Source organism: Lethenteron reissneri, chromosome 57 (genome assembly GCF_015708825.2).
Source record: "Lethenteron reissneri isolate LAM-NWPU_2019-01 chromosome 57, ASM1570882v1, whole genome shotgun sequence".
Lineage (NCBI taxonomy): Eukaryota > Metazoa > Chordata > Hyperoartia > Petromyzontiformes > Petromyzontidae > Lethenteron > Lethenteron reissneri.
In genome coordinates this window covers 2,204,363-2,228,076 of record NC_083835.1, presented here as the reverse complement: position 1 = coordinate 2,228,076, position 23,714 = coordinate 2,204,363, and the positions used below count along the sequence as shown (strand labels likewise).

The window sequence follows — 23,714 nt, the reverse complement described above, 5'->3', positions numbered from 1 at the left end:
AATGAACAGACAAGCGTCTGTTCATTTATTAGTTACAACAAATATTCCCGTCAGGCTGGTAATTAAATAAAAACACAAGGTCCCGTTTCACTTTTTTTGAGCCTAAATAAATAGGGTGGTGCACCAAAATATGACTCGGTTTTAATTTGAAGTAGAGAGATTTACCCGGGGTCTGTTCAATGCTTGTGTTAACTGGTAGTGTTGGCTTTACCCCATTTCAAGCTTTAATATCGCACGCCACAAGAGGCAGACAACTTGATTCAATGACAAGGGGATTGTATACTTGAATGTGTTTATCATGAGATTCAAATCAATGTCAAACTCAAATCTCGCCTTGCCATACAAGTGAAACTAACTGGCCTCTAGGCTGTATTATCTGGAGGCCCACAATATTCGCAATCGAAATTCAACAGGTTTGTTTTTCATTTTTCTTGTTATAAACAAACATGCACACTTGCATATATTAGTGCCAAATTTCAACTTTCATACATTTCTAGACCATCATTATAATTCCCATCAGCCGGCAATGATATGCAATGTGCACCGTGTCAAAAATATTCATATCTGGTAACCTGTCATCATACAGTAGTTTTAAAACCAACACAGCCAGTGCTTTGAGAGAGGAGTGTGAAGAAGCCACCGTGTGAAACCGGCCGTTAAAATGTGCCCGCAAACTCGGGCAGCTGAGGCCCTTCAAGGCAACGCTAAACCACGGGAGCAGCGCAAGTTCACGCAAAACAAAATACAGTAAAACCTTGGATTGCGAGTAACTTGTTCTGCAAGTGTTTTGCAAGACGAGCAAAATTTTAAAATAAATATTCATTTGATAAACGAGCGAGGTCTTGCAATACGAGTAGTACGTGTATACGCTTTGTCTTCCGAGCGTCACGTGATTCACAACTGATATACGAGTGCTTTGATATACGAGTGCTTTGGATTACAAACACGTTTCCGGAACGAATTATGCTCGCAATCCAAGGTTTTACTGTAACGCGATGGGAGCCTTGGGGGCTACATCATACACCTGTCAACCCATACAGTTTACCTCGTATTCTTGTACAGGGAAAATGGAGTTCTCAGGTCCAAACGGCGTACAGCCGTTTCAATACGGGCACAAAAAACATTTTTGTCTATTTGTTTGTGTTTCTCCCTTGTGATGGGGCTTTGTAGGATGAACGTTGAGATTTATAAGGGCACGCGGTGACCAATAAGGTTTGAATTGGTGTGTAATAAGTTAGACAATGGGGGTTGACAGGTACGCTACAATCCCAGCCACGTCTAACATCAGTCGGTGGCAAGCCTGGCACAACCCACTTAACACCAACCCGCAGTGACCAGCGTGAAATACGGCCATACAAATCCCCATCACTGGCAAGGCACGGAGGAAGCCTTCATCCAGCAGTGCATTGACAAACGGCTGTAAATTGGAATATTTTTTTTGGTTTAACACATAGATAAGATGTCTTACATCTATTTTTCAAAGAATACATACGGTGCAGATAGACAGCAGCGGTTGTGTTAACATACTCCACACGCTGGCATTGATCACGAGTTTAGCGTAGGCAAATATTAAAGATCCCTGAACATTTCGACAGCGGACAGCCACCCACAGCAAGCGTCGTATTTCCGCACACGCCATACGGAAACCGCACACGTGCAATCACGGCCAATGTCGCGGTGGGGTTGGGGGTGACACCGGTTGGTTTGTGGCCACCGAGATCCAGAAACAAAAGGGATAAACAATGCAGGAGACCGACGACGCAGATGACAGTTCAAATGACACAATATATTCATTCTTGAATCGGCGAATCGTATCCCTAAGTGTGTTAGATTCTTGGCCACGGCTAGTATCAGTGGCGAGTCATATCAGAACCAGAATATATATACTGGGGAAATCCGATGAGCTATAAAGCTCTTTTTCACAGATGCCCAGAAACAATCGATTCCCTGTCCCTCCCTAACTCACCATAACCAGTTTAGTGAAGTATGGTCAAACTTCCTGCATAACCAACACGGCGTGGGGAGGGCTTAAGTCCAGCAGCTAGATTAACAAAGGGCTGAGTATAAGTAGTCCTGTAAATATGAATTAATCACCAAATGCCAGACCGATGTAAAAATTCTAGATTTGAAGCTTTCGTGACTGCAAGGATTCATATTCTTAGGTTTTTTCGGTAAAGTCACGTAGGTAAAAAATTTACAAAAGTAAAATAAAATAAAACGTCGTGATTTTCATTTTACTTTTATTAATTTTTTACCTACGTGACTTTACCGAAAAACCCTAAGAATACGATGTAAACAACCAGTTCCGTGACCGCTGAGCCAGTCACGTGGCAAGTTTGAGATTACGACTTTAACACTTTGCGAGGATATTTACGGGCATTTACAAGTACCTTGTTAACGCGATGATTGAATTAATATTGTGGTGGCCTGGGACCGTAAGACTATGATGACCAAATCACCAGGATTGCGTCCACTTTGGCGTGACATCACGGAAGCTGGGCAGGATTTCTGAGCCTGGACAATTATTGGACGGGCGTGCACATACCACGGGTGGCTGTCAGGCTGCTACAGTGACATCGATCGTTGTATTGTACTCCTCTATGTCACCAAACCAACGCTGGCCCGCGTTGGGAGAAGTATGGTCAAATAAACCACCACGACCTTCATCAGGCAGTGATTGGATTCCATGATACGGGGTGGGGGGGGGGGGCTGTACAGACGACGTATAGGGAACATAATTGTAGGGGGCAGGTGGCCAGGGGCAACAGTCATGGTTGGTCTATGCTGCCTTCTGGGAGCCCCCCTCAAAAATTGACCAACAAGCGACAAACGTGGTGAATTTCGATTTAAAGCTTTCGTGACTGCAGGGATTCATCTTCTTGTTTCTTTCGGTAAAGTCACGTAGAATGGAAACAACAAAATAAAACACAATAAAATAATTCTCACGTTTCGGCCACAACGCTTGTTTCCATTCTACGTGACTACCGAAAGAACCAAGAAGATGAAACGTGATGAAGTATGGTCAAAATAACTGCCTTAAAGGGGGGATCTTTGGTCTATGTTGCTTCCTGAGAGCCCCCCTCCACATTTACCACAACCGCAAGTGCCAGACGCGGTGAATTAGGGTCAACTTAATCCTCCACCAAACCCAAGCTCCACAACTTGCTTGAAACGCGGTAGGGCCAGGCCCCTCAAATCCAGCAGCAAGCAGCGTTGCACTCTTTGACAAAAGAGCTCCCCCACCCCCCATACGAATGTAGCGACGCCGCAGTAACGATGTTAATTAGTGGTTAGTAGTGGTTAGTGGCGGTGTTGTGGTAAAGGACAACCCCTCACCCCCCTATAAAGAAGCCGTGACCCACAGCATCACACCACCTCCTGCCGTACTCACAATGGGGGGTCCCCCTCTACTTACTCCACGTGCTTGCCACACGACAACGCATCGGAGAGGACGTTACGTTTTGCGATTACGGTACAGATATTCTAGCGATTTAAATGTAACAACACAGGTTACTGTAACAGGCGTGGTGAAGTATGGTGAAACACTGTCCACCCCCCCCCCCCCAACGGCGTGGTGAAGTGTGGTGAAGTATGGTGAAACACTGTCCACCTCCCTACGGCGTGGTGAAGTATGGTTAAGTATGGTGAAGTATGGTGAAACACTGTCCACCCCCTCCCCCCACGGCGTGGTGAAGTGTGGTGAAGTATGGTGAAACACTGTCCACCCCCCCCCCCCCAAGGCGTGGTGAAGTGTGGTGAAACACTGTCCACCTCCCTACGGCGTGGTGAAGTATGGTGAAGTATGGTGAAGTATGGTGAAACACTGTCCACCCCCCCCCCCAACGGCGTGGTGAAGTATGGTGAAACACTGTCCACCCCCCAACGGCGTGGTTAAGAATGGTGAAGTGTGGTGAAGTATGGTGAAACACGCCACGAAATCAGCACTACACACACGACGTTGCGAGGCCTACACATCCCGCAGTGGGTTGACACAAAGTCGTCGTTATCGTCGTTATCCTCGGCCATGGTCGATCCACTGCTGGATAACAATCGCCCCGGCTCCTTGTCCGCCTCCACGCAGTTCCGTGCGGGTTCTTTGACCGAACTAACGCCACGTTTTTGTTTGTTACTAACATAATAATGGACACAGGGGGGGGTGGTGAGTTTTTTAATGGGCGAGAATGAATACTGGGGAAGGGGGGGGGGCTGCGAAACGTCTCCTCTCCAACCCCCACAAGAGTCTCAACGAAGGCCTACTACTACTACTACAAAGCATCTCCTGGTTGAACAAAGTGCTACAATAAGCCCCCGTCTCTCCCGCCACAATAACTCTGGACTGCGTAACAACTCAATGCCTACCCAGACCATCGTGTAGACAACCCCCCCTCTTCTTCACAACACACACGAATCATCGCGGACGACATGTTATAGCAAAACACCACACACCAACAACAACATCGATTCAACACGAAACCACGCGTACACACTCACCACCACCTCAGAGTCAACTCTCTCACACGCTGCTTGCAACAACTTCACGCCCCCCACCACCACCAACAACACCACCACCACCAATACCTCAGCAGCAGCAGCAACTACTACCACCCACACGCGTCTTTGTCTCTCTCTCCTCGCGAAGTGAACCCGTTGCCTGGTGGCGGCAGCGCGAGCGTCGTCGTCTCCCGCGCGCTGCCCGATGCTCCTCTCCCATTGGACAGCGCCATCGCCCCGCCCCCTTCCAGAGCTCATGAATAATCGATGACCCGTCAAGCGCGCGCTCCCATTGGTCGTTCGGATCCTCGCGTTCGTTATGAATAATTAACGAGTTGTTGCCACCACCCCTCCTCACACGCCATTGGTTGGCGGGTTCGTATCCGAGGGGGGTGGGCGTGACGCCACCTCCCCCCCCGCGCGCTCATGAATAATTAATTACGTGACATCCCCATTGGTCGGTTGGAAGATGTCTGAGAAGTTGCGTCCTCGCGCTCATGAATAATTCATTAGGCGCGCTCCCATTGGCTAAAGCGGTTGGCGCGCGCTCATGAATAATTAATTAGGCGCGCTCCCATTGGCTGAAGCGCGCGCGGGGGGCGGGGCGCGATGGGCCGGCTGCCGCGCATCATCGCGTTGGCGGATGTAACCGTTTGGCGCCAAAACCCGGAGCACGTGACCAAGCTCATGAATAATTAATTAGCGTGCAAACTTCGGCTGTTTGGTGAGCACGTGACAGATTTGAATATCGACCGTCTTGTCCGGATTATAAGACGCACTCCAAGCGCGTTGCCCGGTTTCCATAATTATAAAAACTATTTTAAACACACGCTTACCGAATTCTAAGACGCACGCGCAAAAAGTTTTGTTTATAAAAAACAATGGGGGGGGGGGGGGGGGAAAGTGCGTCTTATAATCCGAAACTTCAGTGTGATTAGCACGTGACTTTAAATGGTCGTAAAATAACGTTCTATTTGGCCAATATATCTTGTCGTAGTGAATAACTCTGGTCTCCCTCTCATTTGTTGAGTGTCCATTCAATCTTCACTGCAGCTGTTCCGATACTTGTACGAATGAACAATGAGATGTCCAACAGCACAGCTCCTTATTGTAATGACCAACAGACTGGCATTGTTCCCACCCCTATGGGGCCGTCCATAAATGACGTCACGCGATTTTGGACGATTTTTGACCCCCCCTCCATTCGTCACAAAAAGTCAGACCCCCCTCAAATGTGACGTCACAAAGCTCTGCCCCCCCCCCCCCAAATAAAACATGCTTTAAATGGCTTTAAACTATTGTCATTGCAGTGCGTATTTAATGTGGCATTACACTCTGATGTTGTAGGAGAAAACATGTATTATAAAGTATATTTAGTTAAGTAAAACGTGTTGTCTATATTTATTTAAAGTTGCGCATTTTGATGTGACGTCACATTTCTCACCCCCCCCCCCTCATCACACATCGTCACAAATGTCTGCCCCCCCCCCCCCCTAGGTGCGTGACGTCATTTATGGACGGCCCCTTGACCATATTTCACCACACTTGTCAGTGCGGGTTTGTGGTTGGTTGAGGTGGGGGGCAAGACCGGTTCGAATACCGCCCACGTGGCCAGGTTCACCGTGCAAGTGCGCCAACCACTGCACCACCGCTCCTGCTGTTGGCAGTGGTGCACAAGAAGAACAAAAAACTTAACACGCTCGTCCATAGTGTGGCCTTAACAGGTTTTTTTGTATAAGAGGCGACGTATGAGGCATTGACCCTTCATACCACATACGCCCAGAGGCTGAACAAGAGTTGGCGACTGCACTTTACACCGTGGTGCCGAATACGAATAAAAAAAATACGGGAAATATTAAACAAAAATATTGATGATCAGTTTTTAATTGAACTATGGAGTAACCTATTCGTATCTATAATACAGGCCTTTTGGGGGGGGGTTAGATCGCGTAAATTCCGTGTAAATTACGCGATCTAACCCCCCCAAAAACTGTATTACGAATTATATTGGCCGCGAAATCCTACGGGGTCAACTATTAGTAGCTGTTGATCAAGAGACAAAACTTCCGATGTGTTGCACACGATTGGCTTTATTGGACGCATCACCAGAATACGTACAGCCTTACGTACACGTGTCCAATGACGAGCTGAAGAGAAAGGGAACGCGCCCTTCGCCGTCCGGAGTATGGGGGGGGGGACAGGGTGGGTTGCATAGAAACATCAGACAAAAGGCTCAAGGTGAGCATAACGCGTAGTCGGAGGCTTTCACGACCAATATCATCCATAATAATAGGTGTTTTGGGGTTAGATCGCGTAAATATATAAATGTGTCGATAAATTTGCCACCACCCGAAACAGCCAATTAGTAAGGTTTGTCACGGAAACAAAACATGCAAATTCGTTACGAGTTCAGCACACCGGTGCGTATGCTAAACTATCTTCTTGGTTCTTTCGGTAAAGTCACGTAGAAGGGAAATAATAAAATAATAAAACATAATAAAATAAAATTCTCACGTTTCGGCTACAACGCAAGCAGCCGTCCTCAGCGTTGTGGCCGAAACGTCGTGAGAATTTAATTTTATAGTTGTATTTTTATTATTTTATTATTTCCCTTCTACGTGACTTTACCGAAAGAACCAAGATGAATCCCTGCAGTCACGAAAGCTTTAAATCGAAATTATGCTAAACTAGTAACGCTGGTGTGTGCTGAACTAGTAATAAATTGGCATGTTTTATCTACGTGACAAACCTTACTAATTGGCCGTGTCGGGTGGTGACGGGTTTAATGACATTTATATTTACGCAATCTTCCCCTAAGAAACATCAACAAAGGCTCCGGGTAGCTTATAATTTCCAAAAGGATCGCCATCACTTTAGCGGAGATCCCTACATCTGCGTCTTCCTTCACAAACCTATTCACTGAAATCCAGATGCCCCAGCAGTGGATTGCCTTCCTGGACTATGCTCCCCAACCTTCACAAACCCACAGTAACCAGTGGTGACGTTACGGTCAACTAATACCCGTGGCCTGCCAGCCGAGCGCGGTGGGGGACAGCCCTCATCCAGCAGCATATTCGGGGCTGTACCTGTCTAAGAAATATTAATAGGATAATCTTTTGCACTAAAAAATCCAATCAGTACATCCCACACCTGGACCTCTTCTTCATCCTAATTCCTGGTGAACAGCACTTGCAGCAATGATTACCCTTCTTCCCCTGCAGTTTGTAGCTCTTTGTCCAGTGACCTATTTGTGTATGTGATCGTCATTTTTAGATCTGTTCAGTTATCCGACCTCTTCACACATGCGACTATACCTTAGTCCTCCAGCGTGTCGGATACGTGACGTTGTACTATACCTACAAACTACCCCAACACGAATAAACTGGTGGATAAAGAGCTGCATTCACAGAATCGGACCTCTGCCGTGAAGCATCCGGTCCGTAAAGACCTGCGCATGAATCTTGAGACCAACTTAACCGTGAGCATTGAATGAATGACAACTGAGATTATTTACACACTGAAATGTACAACCACTTACAGCATAATGTGATCAATTGGCCAAAAGATGACTCGTCTAAATCTTAACGTAAAAGCTTTCGTGACTGCAGGAATTCATACTCTTTTGGTTCTTTCGGTAAAGTCACGTAGATAGAAAAATAATGAAATAAAAATCACAATGATTTTTATTTCATAATTTTTCTATCTCCGTGACTTTACCGAAAGACCCAAAGAGGATGACTTGTCTGTTGAGTATACTGTAGTTTCTTATACATTTGCCTAGCCAGGATAGTGTGGTCATGGGTGACTGTCAAGCACCAATTTGGTTCATCTTCTTGGTTCTTTCGGTAAAGTCACGTAGAAGGGAAGTAATAAAATAATAAAAATAAAACATAATAAAACAATTCTCACGAGCTTGGCAGTGTCTCATTCTTCACCTGAAGACGGCTGCTTGCGTTGTAGCCGAAACGTCGTGAGAATTATTTTATTATGTTTTATTTTTATTATTTTATTACTTCCCTTCTACGTGACTTTACCAAAAGAACCAAGAAGATGAATCCCTGCAGTCACGAAAGCTTTAAATCGAAACCAATTTGGTTGTTTCGGGACCATTTTGCCAACACAGGACATTGCAGCAAAATCCAAAGTTGCATTGTACTTCTATGCTGTGCGATAACATGTTCATCAACACAAACTTGTCACGCAGTTCGTGACCACTGGAAATTTATAAACGGAACAACAGCACGAGGACCATCACGTACCCCCCTTTGTGGGGTACGTGATGACGCTACGGAGAGGGGCTTTGTCGTAGAGACGAGTGTGCGTTTGAACGAGCGAGCGTTGAAGGTACATTCACAGCATGTCTACAAAGCCACACACAATTCTATTTTGGCAGTGCAGCTTACGTGCCTACACAGACACAGGACCCAAGTTCTGCGCCTTTACGCCAACTCTGAGGGCGCGGTGGTCAGTGCAGCCGCGACATCGTCACGTTTGCGTTTCTTTGGAGGCGCCACGTGTTTCAAGAACAAACGGAAGTCACATTTTGCCGTTTTTGACGGCCGCTTTAGAGAACTCTCTACACACCCCCCCCCCCCATTGCTCATTTTCGATTACCGAGATGTTGGATGTCATATGGACATACAAAGCTATTCATTTTCCATCTAAAATAATGCACTTGCAATACAGTAAACTCTGAATTAACAACACTAGTTAGTTGTGCGGATTAAAAAAAAAAACTAATTTAGTCAAAAAAACTATTCATAAAATCGACAATTAATGACATTGAAATTGGCAGCTAGGGCCCAGTGCGGACGGAGTTAGTGGGGAGGTAGTAATGGGTTGGATGGGAGATGATGGCCAGTGTGAGGAGTGCAAGGAAAAAGAGATGTGTGGGAGATGAGAGATAGAGGTCGTTTATTCTCTCTGCTCCCCCATCACCCAATCACAGTCTCTATCCTCCAATCCTCCAGCCATCCGTAATATTAAGTGGTGGAATTTATATGATCGAAAAATAAAATTGTATTCTTTCAGCGCGAGGGCAAGGGATGGATGGCAGGGAGTGGGACAAATTGCGGGAGACGAGGTTTGCGTGGCTGGGAAACGAGGGACGGACGGGAGTGAGCGTGAGTGGGGAGGCGTGCGTGGGATGAGTGGGAGATATTCTCCCACGGCTGTGCCTCAGGGAATGACCGAGGCCCCAGTCACGCAACGGTGAACTCCCCATTCCCCTCCCCTGACCTCAGCCGTTCAATTGCCCGTCACGATTCGCAGTCACGACTCGATAATTCATTTTGTTTTCGTCCCGTGTTTACCGTCTCCTTTATATTTGTATCCTGCCATTTTGACGACACGCTTTCACATTGTCACAGCGTGTTGCTCGGCGCACTGACCGTTGTTCCGTTCCACGTGCAAGGAAGCTTCTAAAATCAGTTGCTGAAGAAGTTCTCAGCACGTGTCGCGAAACGTCGGACATTGTGCCCAACGAAGACCGCGTGGTACAACCCGAAATCACATTGGTGGCGGGAGGAGGGGAGGGGGGACGGAAGGGGGCCACATACAGCACAACCGCGAAAACCTGCGCAGTAGCGACTCGTCTAGTTCCGACAACTCATCCTGGCAGCTTCCCACCGCCACCCTGCCGAGCCATACGTCTTCAGAAAACGCGCCCACACAGGGGGAGGGGGGTGGGGGGGTGGCGACCCTCACGCGATCGGCCGGCCCTCCAGCACGGCGCCGATCTGCTCCAGGCTCACGCGCAGGGTCTTGAGGAAGTGGGCGACGTCGCGGCCGCCCCCCGCGTAGCCGCTCGCGTTGCAGCCCATGGCGTGCGCGTGGATGCCGTAGCCCAGGCCGAAGCCGTCGGGCACCACGGGCGCGAAGCCCCCGAGCCGCACGGCGTCGCTGGCGAGCGTGCTGGTGGACAGCACGTTGTGGTTGATGCGGGCGTACGCCTCGTCGCGGTACAGCTCCGGCAGCGAGCCGCCGCGCTCCGACGCCAGCTTGCGCAGCGCAAACAGGTGGCGGTCGAAGCCCTGGCCTGGACGGTTCGGCGAGACAGGCGAGACGGACGTGGAGAGAGAGGGAGAGACTTGGTTGGTAAAGCTACAACTGGGAGGGGTGGTGATCTGGCGGTCCCCAACGTCACTTCACCAGCCCTGCCCACCTTCACACAGCCTCAAGCCTCGCACGTTGTGACGTTGGTACCACCTGCTGTTCGCGGATCCCTGCCCACGACTCAGGTAGCCTCACCCTTTGCCCACATTATGAGTTAAGCAGGAGACCAGAATTTAAGTTTTTCACTAATTTGATCGGGACAAGGGGACAGATATTCTGACGCCATAACTGCCCAAAGCCACCAAGACTGTTTAGTATCTTTAGCGATTGTGCACTGATGCTGCAGTAATTGCTAATGCTTTGTAACAACCATGCACGTGTTGGCATGAACCAGATGGTATAAACGAACACAAACCGCCAGATTCGTAGCGCAGTGCGCTGCCCACTGCCCGACCGCTCCCCCCCAAAAGATCTCCACAGCCCCCCCACCCCCTTCAAAACCTTCCCGTCAGTGGCGCGCGCGTTACCCATGGCGGCTTCGCGCGTGAGCTTCCCGTGGTAGCGCGAGCACTCCTCCAACATGGCCCGCAGCTCGGCCACGCCGGGCGGCGACGCGCCTGCCCCAGCCTCGTCGCGGCCCAGGACGAAGGCGCGCGTGCAGCGCCGCGTGGCGCTCGTCGCCGGCCGCACGGTCTCGGTGCGCCCGTGGCGGAAAGCGGCGGTGCTGCACGACTCGTAGGTGGCCACCTCGTGGCCGTGCTCGCGGAAGAACGCCATCTGGAAGGCGAGCTGCATCACGGCATCCGGGGACACGTTCTGCTTCTGTGGGGAGACGACAAGGTGGGGGTGGGGTGGGGGAGGCTGGTATAGCGATTGGCGCGCCGAGCTACGAACCGCGGCCGCCCAGGTTTCGATTCATCGCTCACAGCCAACACTGGTGACGATTGTCTGAACCGGTCCTGGTCCTCCCTTAGGTTGACTCAGCCTCAAATGAGTACCTAGTGCGGTGTGAAAACATCGTCACTGGGAGAGACAAAGGCGGCCGGGCGTGGTGCTGGTCACCCACCCCCTCGTGTTCCGTGTTGGCCTTCATAGGTGCTGCTCGCTAACAGCACTTACCCCAATAGCCTGTTAAAGCTATACGGGGGATCTTTGTCTTTGTGTGTGTGTGCACGTGGGGAGCAGTAGCGCAGAGGTTAGCGCGCTGCACTACAAACCCGGTGGCCGGAGTTCGTTTCCCGCTCGTAGCCAACACCAGTGACAATTATCTGAACCGGTCCCGAGGTCGACTCGGCCTCAAATGAGTACCTTGTGCAGTGTGAAAACATCGTCACTGGGAGAGACAGAGGCGGCCGGGCGTGGTGCTGGCCAACCACCCCCTCGTGCGTCATGACGGGCTTCATAGGTGCTGCTCGCTAACAGCACTTGCCACCAACAGTCTGTTAAGGCTATACAAGAACCTGCGTTTTTGGGAAACCCTCGGTAAATTGCCCCGCGGTGGACAGGCGGGCACAACCGCCTACACCGCGGCGCCACCGCCACGCTAACCGCCGGGCCGCACCTTGAGGAAGTTCTTCCCGTACTTGTCGAACTCCATGGCGTGAATGACGAGGCCGGACACCGTCCGGTGGAACTGCCGGCGAGCGGCGTCCACGGCCGCCTTCATCGCGTCGTCCAGACGGAAATCGAGGCGTCGCACGGACGACTGTTCCACGTCGGAGGAGGGCGGCGCGTCATCGGGAGACACGGCCGGCCTCTTCAGCGAGTCCTGCATCAGAGAGAGAGAGACGTCACGAAATTGACGTCGCTCGTCACGGATATTGGAGTCACCGTCTGCATCGATCCCTACACTGAAATTATGGATGCCACTAACGCCACGGCTGTCAACACTCTCCAGGTTTTCCGGTCGTTCGCAGTCAGCGCTGTGTGTCAGAGAGCCCTCGGCTTAGGCATTTGTATCTTTTCAATACGAAGGGCATGCAGCCTTGATGGTAGGCGAGTCCTGACTTGACGGCACTGTGGGGCCGACGGCTTCGGGGATTCTTATCGCTTCAACCCGACCTACGATGCCAATCAGCGTTGGCGGTCATTTCTATGCGACGTTGTACGGCCACTTCACAATGAAGAATCTTTATTAATCCTGGACAAAGCCGATGAGCTATGAAGCTCTTTGTCACAAATGTCCAGGAGATGTCCTGGCCGACCTCTTACGTTGGCCAGTACTTCTACTCGGCGGCCTTTGTTATTCTATTCTATTTCGGATTTATATAGTGCACTTTAAAATGCAAGCCAACAGCGTTCAGTGAGGAAGGTGACAGAATGGATGGACAGGTGGCTGGGAATGGAGCCGATGTTGCTGGGGTAGTTAAGGCAGAATAGGGTGGAATGTGATGGTGAGTGAGGGTGTCTGATGGCTGCGGCGTGGATGAGATGCAGTAGGTTATGGGGCACGTGCGTGAAGCAGTGAAATGGGCATGGATGAGGGTAGGTGAAGGGTGGTAGGGGCAGCGGTCTGGTGGCCGGATAGTTAAGCCGATGGAGGAGCAAAGTGTCGGGCTGGGGGAGAGACGTGGTTAGGTGCACGTAGAAAGCAAGAAGTCGGAGCCGGGTCAGGAATTAGGGTCGTCGGAGGAAGACGACTGAGGGGCTGTGAGTAGGATATCGCAGTCGCCGTTGCTGGCCCGTTGTCGTCACTACGCCGTGCCTTGTAAATCTCGTTGATGAAGCGCAGCACCGCCACGCCGTCGCCCCACGAGTGCTCGAAGTGCACGGCCGCCTCCCCGTCGGCCGCCACGATGAGGCTCAGGGATTTGTCGAACCAGCGGTCGCCGCCCACGCCGTGCAGCATGAGGTGCGACAGACGCACGGGAGCCGGCGCGTCGCGTCCGCCGAGCGCAGTCAATCGCTCCTCACCCTGCTGCTGCTGCTGCTCACCGTCGCACGGACAAGCGGACAGGGGAAGGGTGGCATGTGGACGGGGAGTGAAAATGTATTTTGTTGCACCAGGCGAGACCAGGGGTGTGATTTGCAAGAGTGGCGGACCTGGCTCACTGAAATGAGAAAAGCAGAACGGAAGTTTCAGCAGTGAAGTGAGTAGCAATCGGTACAAAAACAAAACACACAAAACAACTGTATCACAAAATATTGCAAACAAATATATATCAATGTAAAACGAACATTCAATGTTAAATTCCAGTGCTTTGGCATTTGTTGGCAGCAGTTTTGGCTGCGGTCCCCACTTTTATCTGTGGTTCCCGGTGCCTGCGTTAGAAACTCTACGGCGTGACATTTTCGCTTGCATGAACGACGCGAAGTTCAAAACAAAAAACGATCCGTCATTAAACGCGGAATGCCAGCGGCGCTGCCGGCTCATCGTCGTAACCTGCGAGGCGCCCTCGGCACCGTCCTCGTCCAGGCACAGGCAGAAGATGGCCGAGTCGACCAGCGCCAGCGCCTCCTGGTTGCCCAGCTCCAGCAGGTGCTGGCGCAAGCCGGCCCAGGTGTCGCGGTTCTCCCCGGTCAGGTAGGCGAGCGGGTGCGACGGCTCTCCCGCCGCGTCAGCCTCCGCCATCACGCGGCGCAAGCGCTCCTATGGCATGAGAGAGAGTGGCATAAGAGACGGCCCTCGTGAATTGGGTGAAGGGGGGGGGGGGTGTGTGACGCTCGTGGGCCAGGGCCTTTCTCACTCGTAGCATATGGGCCCACTCGCACACTCGCACATAAAGCAAAGCCAAAGATCCCCCGTAAATACGAGTGGCGATCTTTACACACCGCTACAAACTCATTTGAGGGAAGACCCAGGACCGGTTCAGATAATCTTGACTGATGTTGGCTGTGCGTGGGAATCGAACCCCAGTTATTGGGTTCATAGCGCAGCGCGCTAACCGCTACTACGCTACCGCTCCGCACACACTCACACAGCACTCGCACTCACACAGCACACACTCTCGCACAGCTCGCGCTCACACAAAGAGCTCACGCAGTACACGCAGAGCTCAAACAGTCATGCACAGACCTCACACGCTCACACACAGACCTCAAACAGTCAGACACACTGAGCTCACACACCCACCCACACGGCTCACGCAATGTCTTGCTGGTTGGGAGCCAAATCCCTCTGCTCCACGGGGTTCAGCACCACCCACCAACCAACCTCAAGTACAGGGGGAGCCACTTGTTTACCAGTTGGGAGCTAGCTACTTCTGCGGTACGGTGTTGGCGTCCCTGCACCGCCAACCCACCTGTATCCGAGCCGCGGGGAGGATGGATCCGTCGCGATCCAGGACGTCGCACGCGAACAGCTGCTGGCGCCGCATGACCAGCAGGTGGCGTGCGGTGGGCTCCGTGAAGAGCTCGTCCCGGTCGGCGCGGGGCAGCCGCGTGGAGTTGAAGAGGCGGCCGTACTGCGACATGTCAAGCGGGTAGGCGTTGACCGCGTACGCGCCGTACCTGCGCCGCCATTACAGGCGCGAGCGGGAAGGGGGAAGGTAGACGTGGGGGGGGGGGGGTGGGGTAGAAATGGGCGTAACGTCTATAAGGGACGCGCAAATACACACGGGGCTATGGTTACAGCCCTGCGCCAGTGGTCAGAATTTCGCGTTTCGAAGATTGCAGCGAGCCTATCCATAGGACAACCAATGTTGATCTTCCCCATAAAGTGTTGCTGATTTTATTGGTCTGGGATGGATGATGGGCCGAATCAACCCCAGCCAGAATTTGTCCGATTATGAGCTTGTCGCTCTGCAGCTGAGCCACCAGCGGACCGACTGTGGACAATGATTGATGATGACACAGGGATCGGGAGTTCATGAAAATCATTCTAATATTAAGCAGAATCTCCTTTCAGACTTGAGGAACGCGATGAGTTACTAGGCTCGTTTTTCGCAGACGCCCAGCAGGCGGCGCGGGTCAGCGGGCCACAACAATCGGCGACCTACCAGGACAGGGAGGAAGGCAGCCAGCGCACCCAGCGGCGGAAGGAGTCGGTGTCGCTGCGCGCCGGGTTCAGGTGGAAGACCTCCGGCTCGAGGACGCCGGCCCGCAGGGTGCGCATGAAGCGCAGCCCCGACACGGTCAGGTTGGTGGCGCGCGTCAGCTGCCCGCCGTAGCCCGGCCGGCTGTCGGCCGTCAGCCCCACAAACGGGTTGTAGTTGAGCAGCACGGGCTCGCGCGCCGCCAGGTACATGTCAAACCAAGGGCCTGCAGCAGTCGCAACGCACCACGTGACCAGGAGTCAGCGCTGCAAAGCAACGTCAGTGCAGCGCCACGTAGCCATGAGTCAGCACCACGTAGCCACTAATTAATCTGGTGCCACGTAGCCACGAGTGATCGAGGCACCGCGACGGCGTTGGACCCAAGGCTGTCACCATCACGCTGTGAACAGAGCTGTGAACAGGACCAGAGAGCGAGAATCCGTGTGCTTGACGAGCGGTCGATCGGCAACCGGCGCTAGGCAGACAAACAAATCGCCGCCCACCGCCAGCGATTTGGTGTCTGCCCGAGCGCCGGGTGCTGGGCCCCGCTGAGCGTGCGTCGCTCGTCTCACCCGAGATGTAGCTGCTCTTCTTGTTCTGCTTGTCCAGCGCCAGCAGCTCCTTGTGTAGCTCCTGGCCATCTCCGGCTTCAAACTTGCGGGCGATGCGCTCTGTCTGACTGCGCCCGAGCACGCGCGTGCGACACCCACACATCTCGAGCCTCAAGGACTATCCACGAGACTCGTGGTACCTTCCATTACGAATTGCCTTGCAATCCCTTACCACTTTCAGCATCGTTCATTCGCCTCCACCATTCCGCACTGACCAGCGCGGCCAAATATGGTCAAAGAGCAACTCCCACGACGCGTCCGGCGTGGGGGGAGGCCCTCATCCGGCAGCGGATTGAAAAAAGAAAGGGCTGTGACGTGTGTTGAGGTGTAAACTCACACGGAGACGAGATTCTCTGTAAGGGCTATTGCCAGTTTATTAAGCACTACACTCCCGTACAGCATCTCCGGATCACACGCGGGGTAGACACTTCTAAACTAGGTCCTTCCCGTGGACCGTCCCGGTACCTGCTTAACTCCTCGGCCTATCCTCACCTAAGCTCCCCACTAATCCTACTCTTTCCTCGGCCTAGGGTCTCGGTGCCGAGCGGCGTGTCGTCCGTTCGGCGCGTCTCCCGTCTCCTCGAGACTCCTGTTCCCTCGGCTCCCCACAACGACCCCTGTCCTCTTGGTAATATGACGTCACCCTATCATGTAATCCCGTTCTTTTCTGCCGATGCCCTCACTTCCTCCCACTACTCCTCTACACGTGCACGCATTGCTGGGCCGTCGGTCTCACCTGTACTCCTCATCGTTCAGCAGGGGGCGCTGTGCAGCCAGGTACCTCCTGACGGTGTCCTCCAGCTTTGGGATGGGTAACCTGACCACAGCGGCACGGTGTAAACGTGCAATGCGTCAGCTACGTTCATTAACGACCACGTTTCAGGACATGAAATTAAAAAACAAACGGAACACTTCAAGTCGTTTCACAATTGACAAGGCGGTGACAGGCGACCCAGCGCTGGCACGTTCGCCGCTTGCTGCAGATGTTTGTGGTTCGAATCCAGTGGCCGCCCTGGTTAATGCCGCGGGAGTCGTAACAGCAACACGACCTACGTGCAGTGGACATGAAAAATCCCGTGACGTCGCTCGTAAGAGCAGGTCGCTGTGTGCCATCGCCAGGGTTCAAATTTGGCAAAATAAAACAAGAAAATGCAATACAATGTGGATCTCAGGATTCTGTGCAGAAACAGTGGGGATATTTATTTTATGGAGAGCGAGAGAGGCACAGTTATAGGCAGAAGGCGAGAGGAAGGTGTCCTCGATCCTGGGACTTGAGCAAGTAGGCATGGAGTGCAGAGCACCGATGGCTGGGAAAATAATTCCATAATGGGGTTGCGGGGGGGGGGAGATGATTCGATGAAAAAAAATATTCAAACCGAGCTACTGTATTTATGTTAAACTTCTTTCGCGCCGTACGTAGCCAACCGTGCTAAATGGAGGTACAGTACTGTCTTTGTTTCTATTTGCTCTGCAGGTCTGGCAACACGTTCCACGCTAAAGCCGGCGTGCCCTTTCACCTGCATATGGCCCCAACCCCCACCACCCCAACCCATGCTTCTGCCTCCACCCCTCTCCCGACGACAGAGCACTGCCCAGGGCAAGGTGCTCCATGCTAGTGGTGGAAATTCTACATTCCTATGGCGGGGAAGCAAGACACCCCACAAAGACGGGCAACCTCTGGACACCGCTAAGGAGACTGCGCACTGAATGTGGTGACCCGAGTTTGATTTCCGGCCACAGCTAACGTGAGTGGCGACTAATAATATCGACACCAGACCTGGACCCCCCCCCCACGCCGCCCTTCACTTATTGGCGCTGACCAGCTAAGCGAAGTATGATCAACTCACCTCCCAACCCCCATGGCCAATACGGCGCTGGAGGACATTCATCCAGCAGCGAAATCAGAACAAGCTCTGTTATTCCCACGAGTTAAACGCATGCTAAAAATGTCCCATCAACGTTTCAAACCTACTCGGATAAGATGAAATGGCTCTACATTGGAACCTCATTTGCTAGTAGCAAAATATGATAATTGTTTTTTTACCCTTTTATCTGGCAACAAAACTGACACCTTTTTTTTACAGTAACCAATTATCATATTTTGCTACTGGCAAATGAGGTGCCAATGGTGTAAATGCTCACCCCGATGGTGCATTGCCTTTGAGTTGTGCGCCTTTTGGCGTCATCTGGTCCAACACCATGAGAGAATAAGAGACTAGGCTCTAAAGAAAGCTGTCTCGGGCGTGGACCAATCAATTTCAAGGACAGTACATACATTATCAGAGTTATGTTTTTTGTTTGCATTCCGACTGCAGGTATTGTGGTCAATGCAAACATGACTCCTTGTAAAAAAAAGTGTCAGTTTTGTTGCGAGATGGCTCTCGTTGAACCCAGTGACCGACACGTTTCAAACTGTAGTGCATTCTCCAGACCTGGCAACGCTGCCCCTACCAAGCCGCCTCCCTCGAAGTTGCACTTTCACCTGGATCCCAGCCCTGCACACCCATGCACCCTTCCTTTCCAACCCCCCCAGGCTTAGTATATGCAGAGAGTGCTCCGAGATGCCAGCAAACCCTCTTAACTCAAATCGCATAGACACGCAAAATATACGCAGAGGCCGGCGAGTTTGGGAATTTCACAAATCTGCGTGCGCCATCGCGCCCGTCCAGCGCGTCTCGCCTTGCAGCGGTCAGGGAGAGTGAATTTGGCGCTTGAGGGGACATGAAGGTTATCAGTCCGTCACTCAGCCAAGGCAAGCGGGGGGGGGGGGGGCAAAGTTATCCACGTGGATGTGCGCCATGCGGCTGACTGGAATGACGCCCAGCGTTTCACGCTGTAAATCGGTTAACATGGTTCACAGAGTGGGTGACGTGACCCAACACTGTCCCTGCTATGTCAAAATCCACTGTTAATTCACAAAAAGATCCCATGACCACACGCACTCGCTATTTGAAAACAAACCACTGCAAGTTCCGATGATGACTTACTGTGACCGTGACAATTATTTTACGTGGGAAAGCCTCAGAGTCTCAAGACCTTTTCCAACCATTGGTGAAGGCGATAATCAATTTACATTTCGCATTTATTTTCGTTTAATCAGGTGAGAACTCAGGATGAATTGTCATTTGGACGAGCGAGCTGGATTGCCAAACATTAATATGTTAAACAAAGTCACGGCCCAGATACGGACCATGATTCTGTGCGTTCCTCACCTCTGACCCAATGCATCATAACCCTGCCAGAATCCACACCGCATGCGTAGTGTTGTACGATTTCCAACTAAGGTCCACATCATTTTAGCATTGGCTGTCCGTGTGACTATGTCTGTAACGGGGGGGGGGGGGGGGGGCGGGGGAAGCACTATACCTCTCCTGATGATGATCCATTGTATACTACAGTTTAGTATTCATCTTCTTGGTTCTTTCGGTAAAGTCACGTAGAAGGGAAATAATAACAATAAAACATAATAAAATAATTCTCACAACGTTTCGGCCACAACGCAAACAGCCGTCCTCAGGTGAAGAACAGGTCTGAATGGACTGGACGCTGTCTTTCCGACAGACCTGTTCTTCACCTGAGGACGGCTGCTTGCGTTGTGGCCGAAACGTCGTGAGAATTATTTTATTATGTTTTATTGTTATTATTTTATTATTTCCCTTCTACGTGACTTTACCGAAAGAACCAAGAAGACGAATCCCTGCAGTCACGAAAGCTTTAAATCGAAGTTTAGTATTTGTTATGTTATCAGGGATTTATAAAAAATCAGCAAATGGATCACAGACTTGCCCAAAGCTTGGAGACACAAATCCTTACTCAATTGGACTACAGCACCATAATTCCGAATGCTCAAACACTCAACATGTTGTCTTAACAGAGACATGCTACAGAGAGGGGCAGTGCCCGGAGAGACGATAGGTGTGGGGTGCAGGGGTCCAGGGTTCAGGGGTCGAGGGTCCACTTGGGTTGTGCCCCATGGGCATGTGTGGATAGTGTCGGAGGTTGCCTACCGGCTGCTAGAGAGAGTGCGCAGGCTGGGTGCATAGTGCCCGGGGTAGTGGGCAGGGTGTCGCGGGTAGGGGTGCAGCAGCTGCAACAGCAGGGTGCTTTGAGTGATGTGTAGGGTGTGCATCATTGGGTCGGGTAAAACCGAACTCGTGTTAAAAGCTTGTCGCGGTGAGTCTCACGTGACAGGAACATGACGAGATGCCGATGTGATTTTCGCGATACAGGTTCACGATTTTCTTTGCAAGTATGTATGTTGAACTTCTTTTGCACCGTACGTAGTCAACGGTGATAATCGGGCGGTGCCCGAGGATGGGTCACGGAGTGGCATAGATCATCCATCTAGCAAGCATCTGTCTGTATCCATGGAGTTCTCTCACCCGGGACTGTGGATGCAGGATGCATGGTGTATCGTGTTTTGTATGGTGTGTGTGTGTGGTGTATTGAGTGTGGTGCAGTTTTTGTACAATATTTTCTAATTATCATGTGACGCTGTTGTTTTCTTATATTTATAATTTATGTGTGTGTATGACCAGTAGTAGTAGTGCCATATAGTAAACTAAACTACTGTATTTTATATTTTAGCAGGTAAGGCCTGCTTGAGCAATATGGCTCTTTTTCAGAAGCGACCTGACTAAAAACGACAACTCACTCAAGTGGCTTATCACGTGCAAATGTATAGCATCGAAAGACTCGAAACGCGTGATGTTGATTCTAAATGTGGAGGGAAAACCCGGAGGACCCGGAGAAAAATCCAAACTCCAAATATACAGCAGCAGGCGTCAGGGTCGTGGTCGATCCCATGACCTCCTGCACACCAGGCGAGGTAGTTAACATCTCCTAGCCACCGTGATGATGATGATGAGAGAGAGACATGCAAACTCCAAATATACAGCAGCAGGCGTCAGGGTCGGGGTCGAACCCTTGACCTCCTGCATACCAGGCGAAGTAGTTAACATATCCCAGCCATCACGAGATGTTTGGTAAACAGTGCATTGCATTATGCTGTATATATATCGTGTATGTGTGCATGGTGTATAGTGAGTTGTGTAGTATGTATAGTGTAGTGTAGTATGTATAGTCTAGTGAGTAGTGTAGTGTGTATAGTGTAGTGTATAGTGTCTGTGTGCATGGTGTATAGTGAGTAGTGTAGTATGTAGTGTAGTGAGTAGTGTAGTATGTATAGTATAATGAGTAGTGTATCGTGTATAGTGTAGTATGTATAGTATAGTGAGTAGCGTAGTGTGTATAGTATAGTGTAGTGTGTATAGTATAGTGAGTAGTGTAGTATATATAGTATGGTGAGTAGTGTAGTATAGTGTCTGTGTGCATGGTGTATAGTGAGTAGTGTAGTGTATAGTGTAGTGTATAGTGTAGTATAATGTAGTGTATAGTGTAGTGTGTATAGTATAGTGTATAGTGTGCACGGCGTGCCCTCACCGGGGCAGGCTGGGCTGGAAGTGCAGGGTGTATAATGAGTAGTGTGGTGTGTATAGTGTAGTGTATAGTGAGTTGTGTAGTGTGTACAGTGTAGTGTGTATAGTGTAGTGTATAGTGTAGTGTATAGTGTAGTATAATGTAGTGTATAGTGTAGTGTGTATAGTGTAGTGTGTATAGTGTAGTGTATAGTGTAGTATAATGTAGTGCATAGTGTAGTGTATAGTGTAGTGTATAGTGTAGTGTATAATGTAGTGTATAGTGTAGTGTATAGTGTAGTGTATAATGTAGTGTATAATGTAGTGCATAGTGTAGTGTACGGTGTAGTGTATAGTGTAGTGTATAGTGTAGTATAGTGTAGTGTACAGTGCCCTCACCGGGGCAGGCTGGGCTGGAAGTGCAGGGTGTATAGTGAGTAGTGTGGTGTGTATAGTGTAGTGTATAGTGTAGTGTATAGTGTAGTGTATAGTGTAGTGTATAGTGTAGTGTATAGTGTAGTGTATAATGTAGTGTCTGCGTGCCCTCACCGGGGCAGGCTGGGCTGGAAGTGCAGGGTGTACAGTATAGTGAGTAGTGTAGTGTGTATAGTGTACAGTGTAGTGTATAGTGTAGTGTATAGTGTAGTGTACAGTGTAGTGTATAGTGTAGTGTATAGTGTAGTGTATAGTGTAGTGTATAGTGTAGTATAGTGTAGTGTATAGTGTAGTGTATAGTGTAGTATAGTGTAGTGTATAGTGTAGTGTATAGTGTAGTGTATAGTGTAGTGTATAATGTAGTGTATAGTGTAGTGTGTAGTGTAGTGTATAGTGTAGTGTATAATGTAGTGTATAGTGTAGTGTATAATGTAGTGTATAGTGTAGTGTATAGTGTAATGTATAGTGTAGTGTATAGTGTAGTGTATAGTGTAGTATAGTGTAGTGTATAGTGTAGTGTATAGTGTAGTGTATAGTGTAGTGTATAATGTAGTGTATAGTGTAGTGTATAGTGTAGTATAGTGTAGTGTATAGTGTAGTGTATAGTGTAGTGTATAATGTAGTGTATAATGTAGTGTATAGTGTAGTGTGTAGTGTCGTGTATAGTGTAGTGTATAGTGTAGTGTATAGTGTAGTGTATAGTGTAGTGTATAGTGTAGTGTATAGTGTAGTGTATAGTGTAGTGTATAATGTAGTGTATAGTGTAGTGTATAGTGTAGTATATAATGTAGTGTCTGGGTGCCCTCACCGGGGCAGGCTGGGCTGGAAGTGCAGGGTGTATAATGAGTAGTGTAGTGTGTATAGTGTAGTGTATAGTGTAGTATAATGTAGTGTATAATGTAGTATATAATATAATGTACAGTGCCCTCACCGGGGCAGGCTGGGCTGGAAGTGCAGGGTGTACAGTATAGTGTAGTGTATAGTGTAGTGTATAGTGTAGTGTATAGTGTAGTGTATAGTGTAGTGTATAGTGTAGTGTATAGTGTAGTGTATAGTGTAGTAAATAGTGTAGTGTATAGTGTAGTAAATAGTGTAGTGTATAGTGTAGTGTATAATGTAGTGTATAGTGTAGTGTATAGTGTAGTGTATAGTGTAGTGTATAGTGTAGTGTATAGTGTAGTGTGTATAGTGTAGTGTGTAGTGTATAGTGTAGTGTATAGTGTAGTGTGTAGTGTATAGTGTAGTGTACAGTGTAGTGTACAGTGCCCTCACCGGGGCAGGCTGGGCTGGAAGTGCAGGGTGGGCACTACGCTGCGATGCAGGAACTCGTAGCCGGGATCCGAGGCGGCTCCGCTCCGTCTCCGCGCGGGCAGTGCCGCGCCTCCCGCACGGCACCACCGGCCCAGCGAGGCGTGGGGGACCCTGACCAGCGCGCTCGCCATGACGGCGGGCAGAGAGGGAGGCGAGAGGAGAGAGAGAGGAGAGAGAACCCGAGGTGGTGACAACCTCCCGCTCGCTACCTCAGCTGGAAGCCAGGCGACTGCTGCCCCGAGACATGAATCGTAGCGATGGTAGCCCCGGAACCTGAATTGCGATCCGGGCCCCGAGACATGAATGGTGGCGATAGAACCCCCGGAACCTGAAATGCTATACCCCCCCCCCCTCCGGGCCCCGAGACATGAATAGAAACGATGGAGCCCCTGGAACCTGAATTGCTATGACCCCCCCCCCCC

General features: G+C 50.3%; 2 protein-coding genes across 4 annotated transcripts in view; both read right to left on the bottom strand.

Moving 5' to 3' along the window:
• The window catches only part of LOC133357334 (transcription factor Dp-1-like), a 42,733-nt gene extending 38,014 nt beyond the window's left edge, over positions 1 to 4,719 (bottom strand). Inside the window, exon 1 of one of the 3 annotated variants that reach the window (XM_061575229.1) lies at positions 4,579 to 4,719. The gene's annotated coding sequence lies outside the window, so the exon portion shown is untranslated. The other 2 variants (XM_061575234.1, XM_061575231.1) reach the window with 2 other exon arrangements.
• A 3,429-nt stretch (positions 4,720 to 8,148) lies between these two features.
• LOC133357164 (carnitine O-palmitoyltransferase 2, mitochondrial-like) lies at positions 8,149 to 23,555 on the bottom strand. The gene is made up of 10 exons (XM_061574978.1): positions 23,254 to 23,555; positions 16,866 to 16,946; positions 16,091 to 16,197; positions 15,483 to 15,744; positions 14,787 to 14,994; positions 13,928 to 14,134; positions 13,250 to 13,471; positions 12,107 to 12,313; positions 11,073 to 11,367; positions 8,149 to 10,528 (listed from the first exon to the last, which is right to left on the bottom strand). The coding sequence occupies exons 1-10, from the start codon at positions 23,421 to 23,423 to the stop codon at positions 10,194 to 10,196; spliced, it is 2,094 nt and encodes a 697-aa protein (XP_061430962.1). The 5' UTR covers positions 23,424 to 23,555; the 3' UTR covers positions 8,149 to 10,193.
• Positions 23,556 to 23,714: the final 159 nt, after the last annotated feature.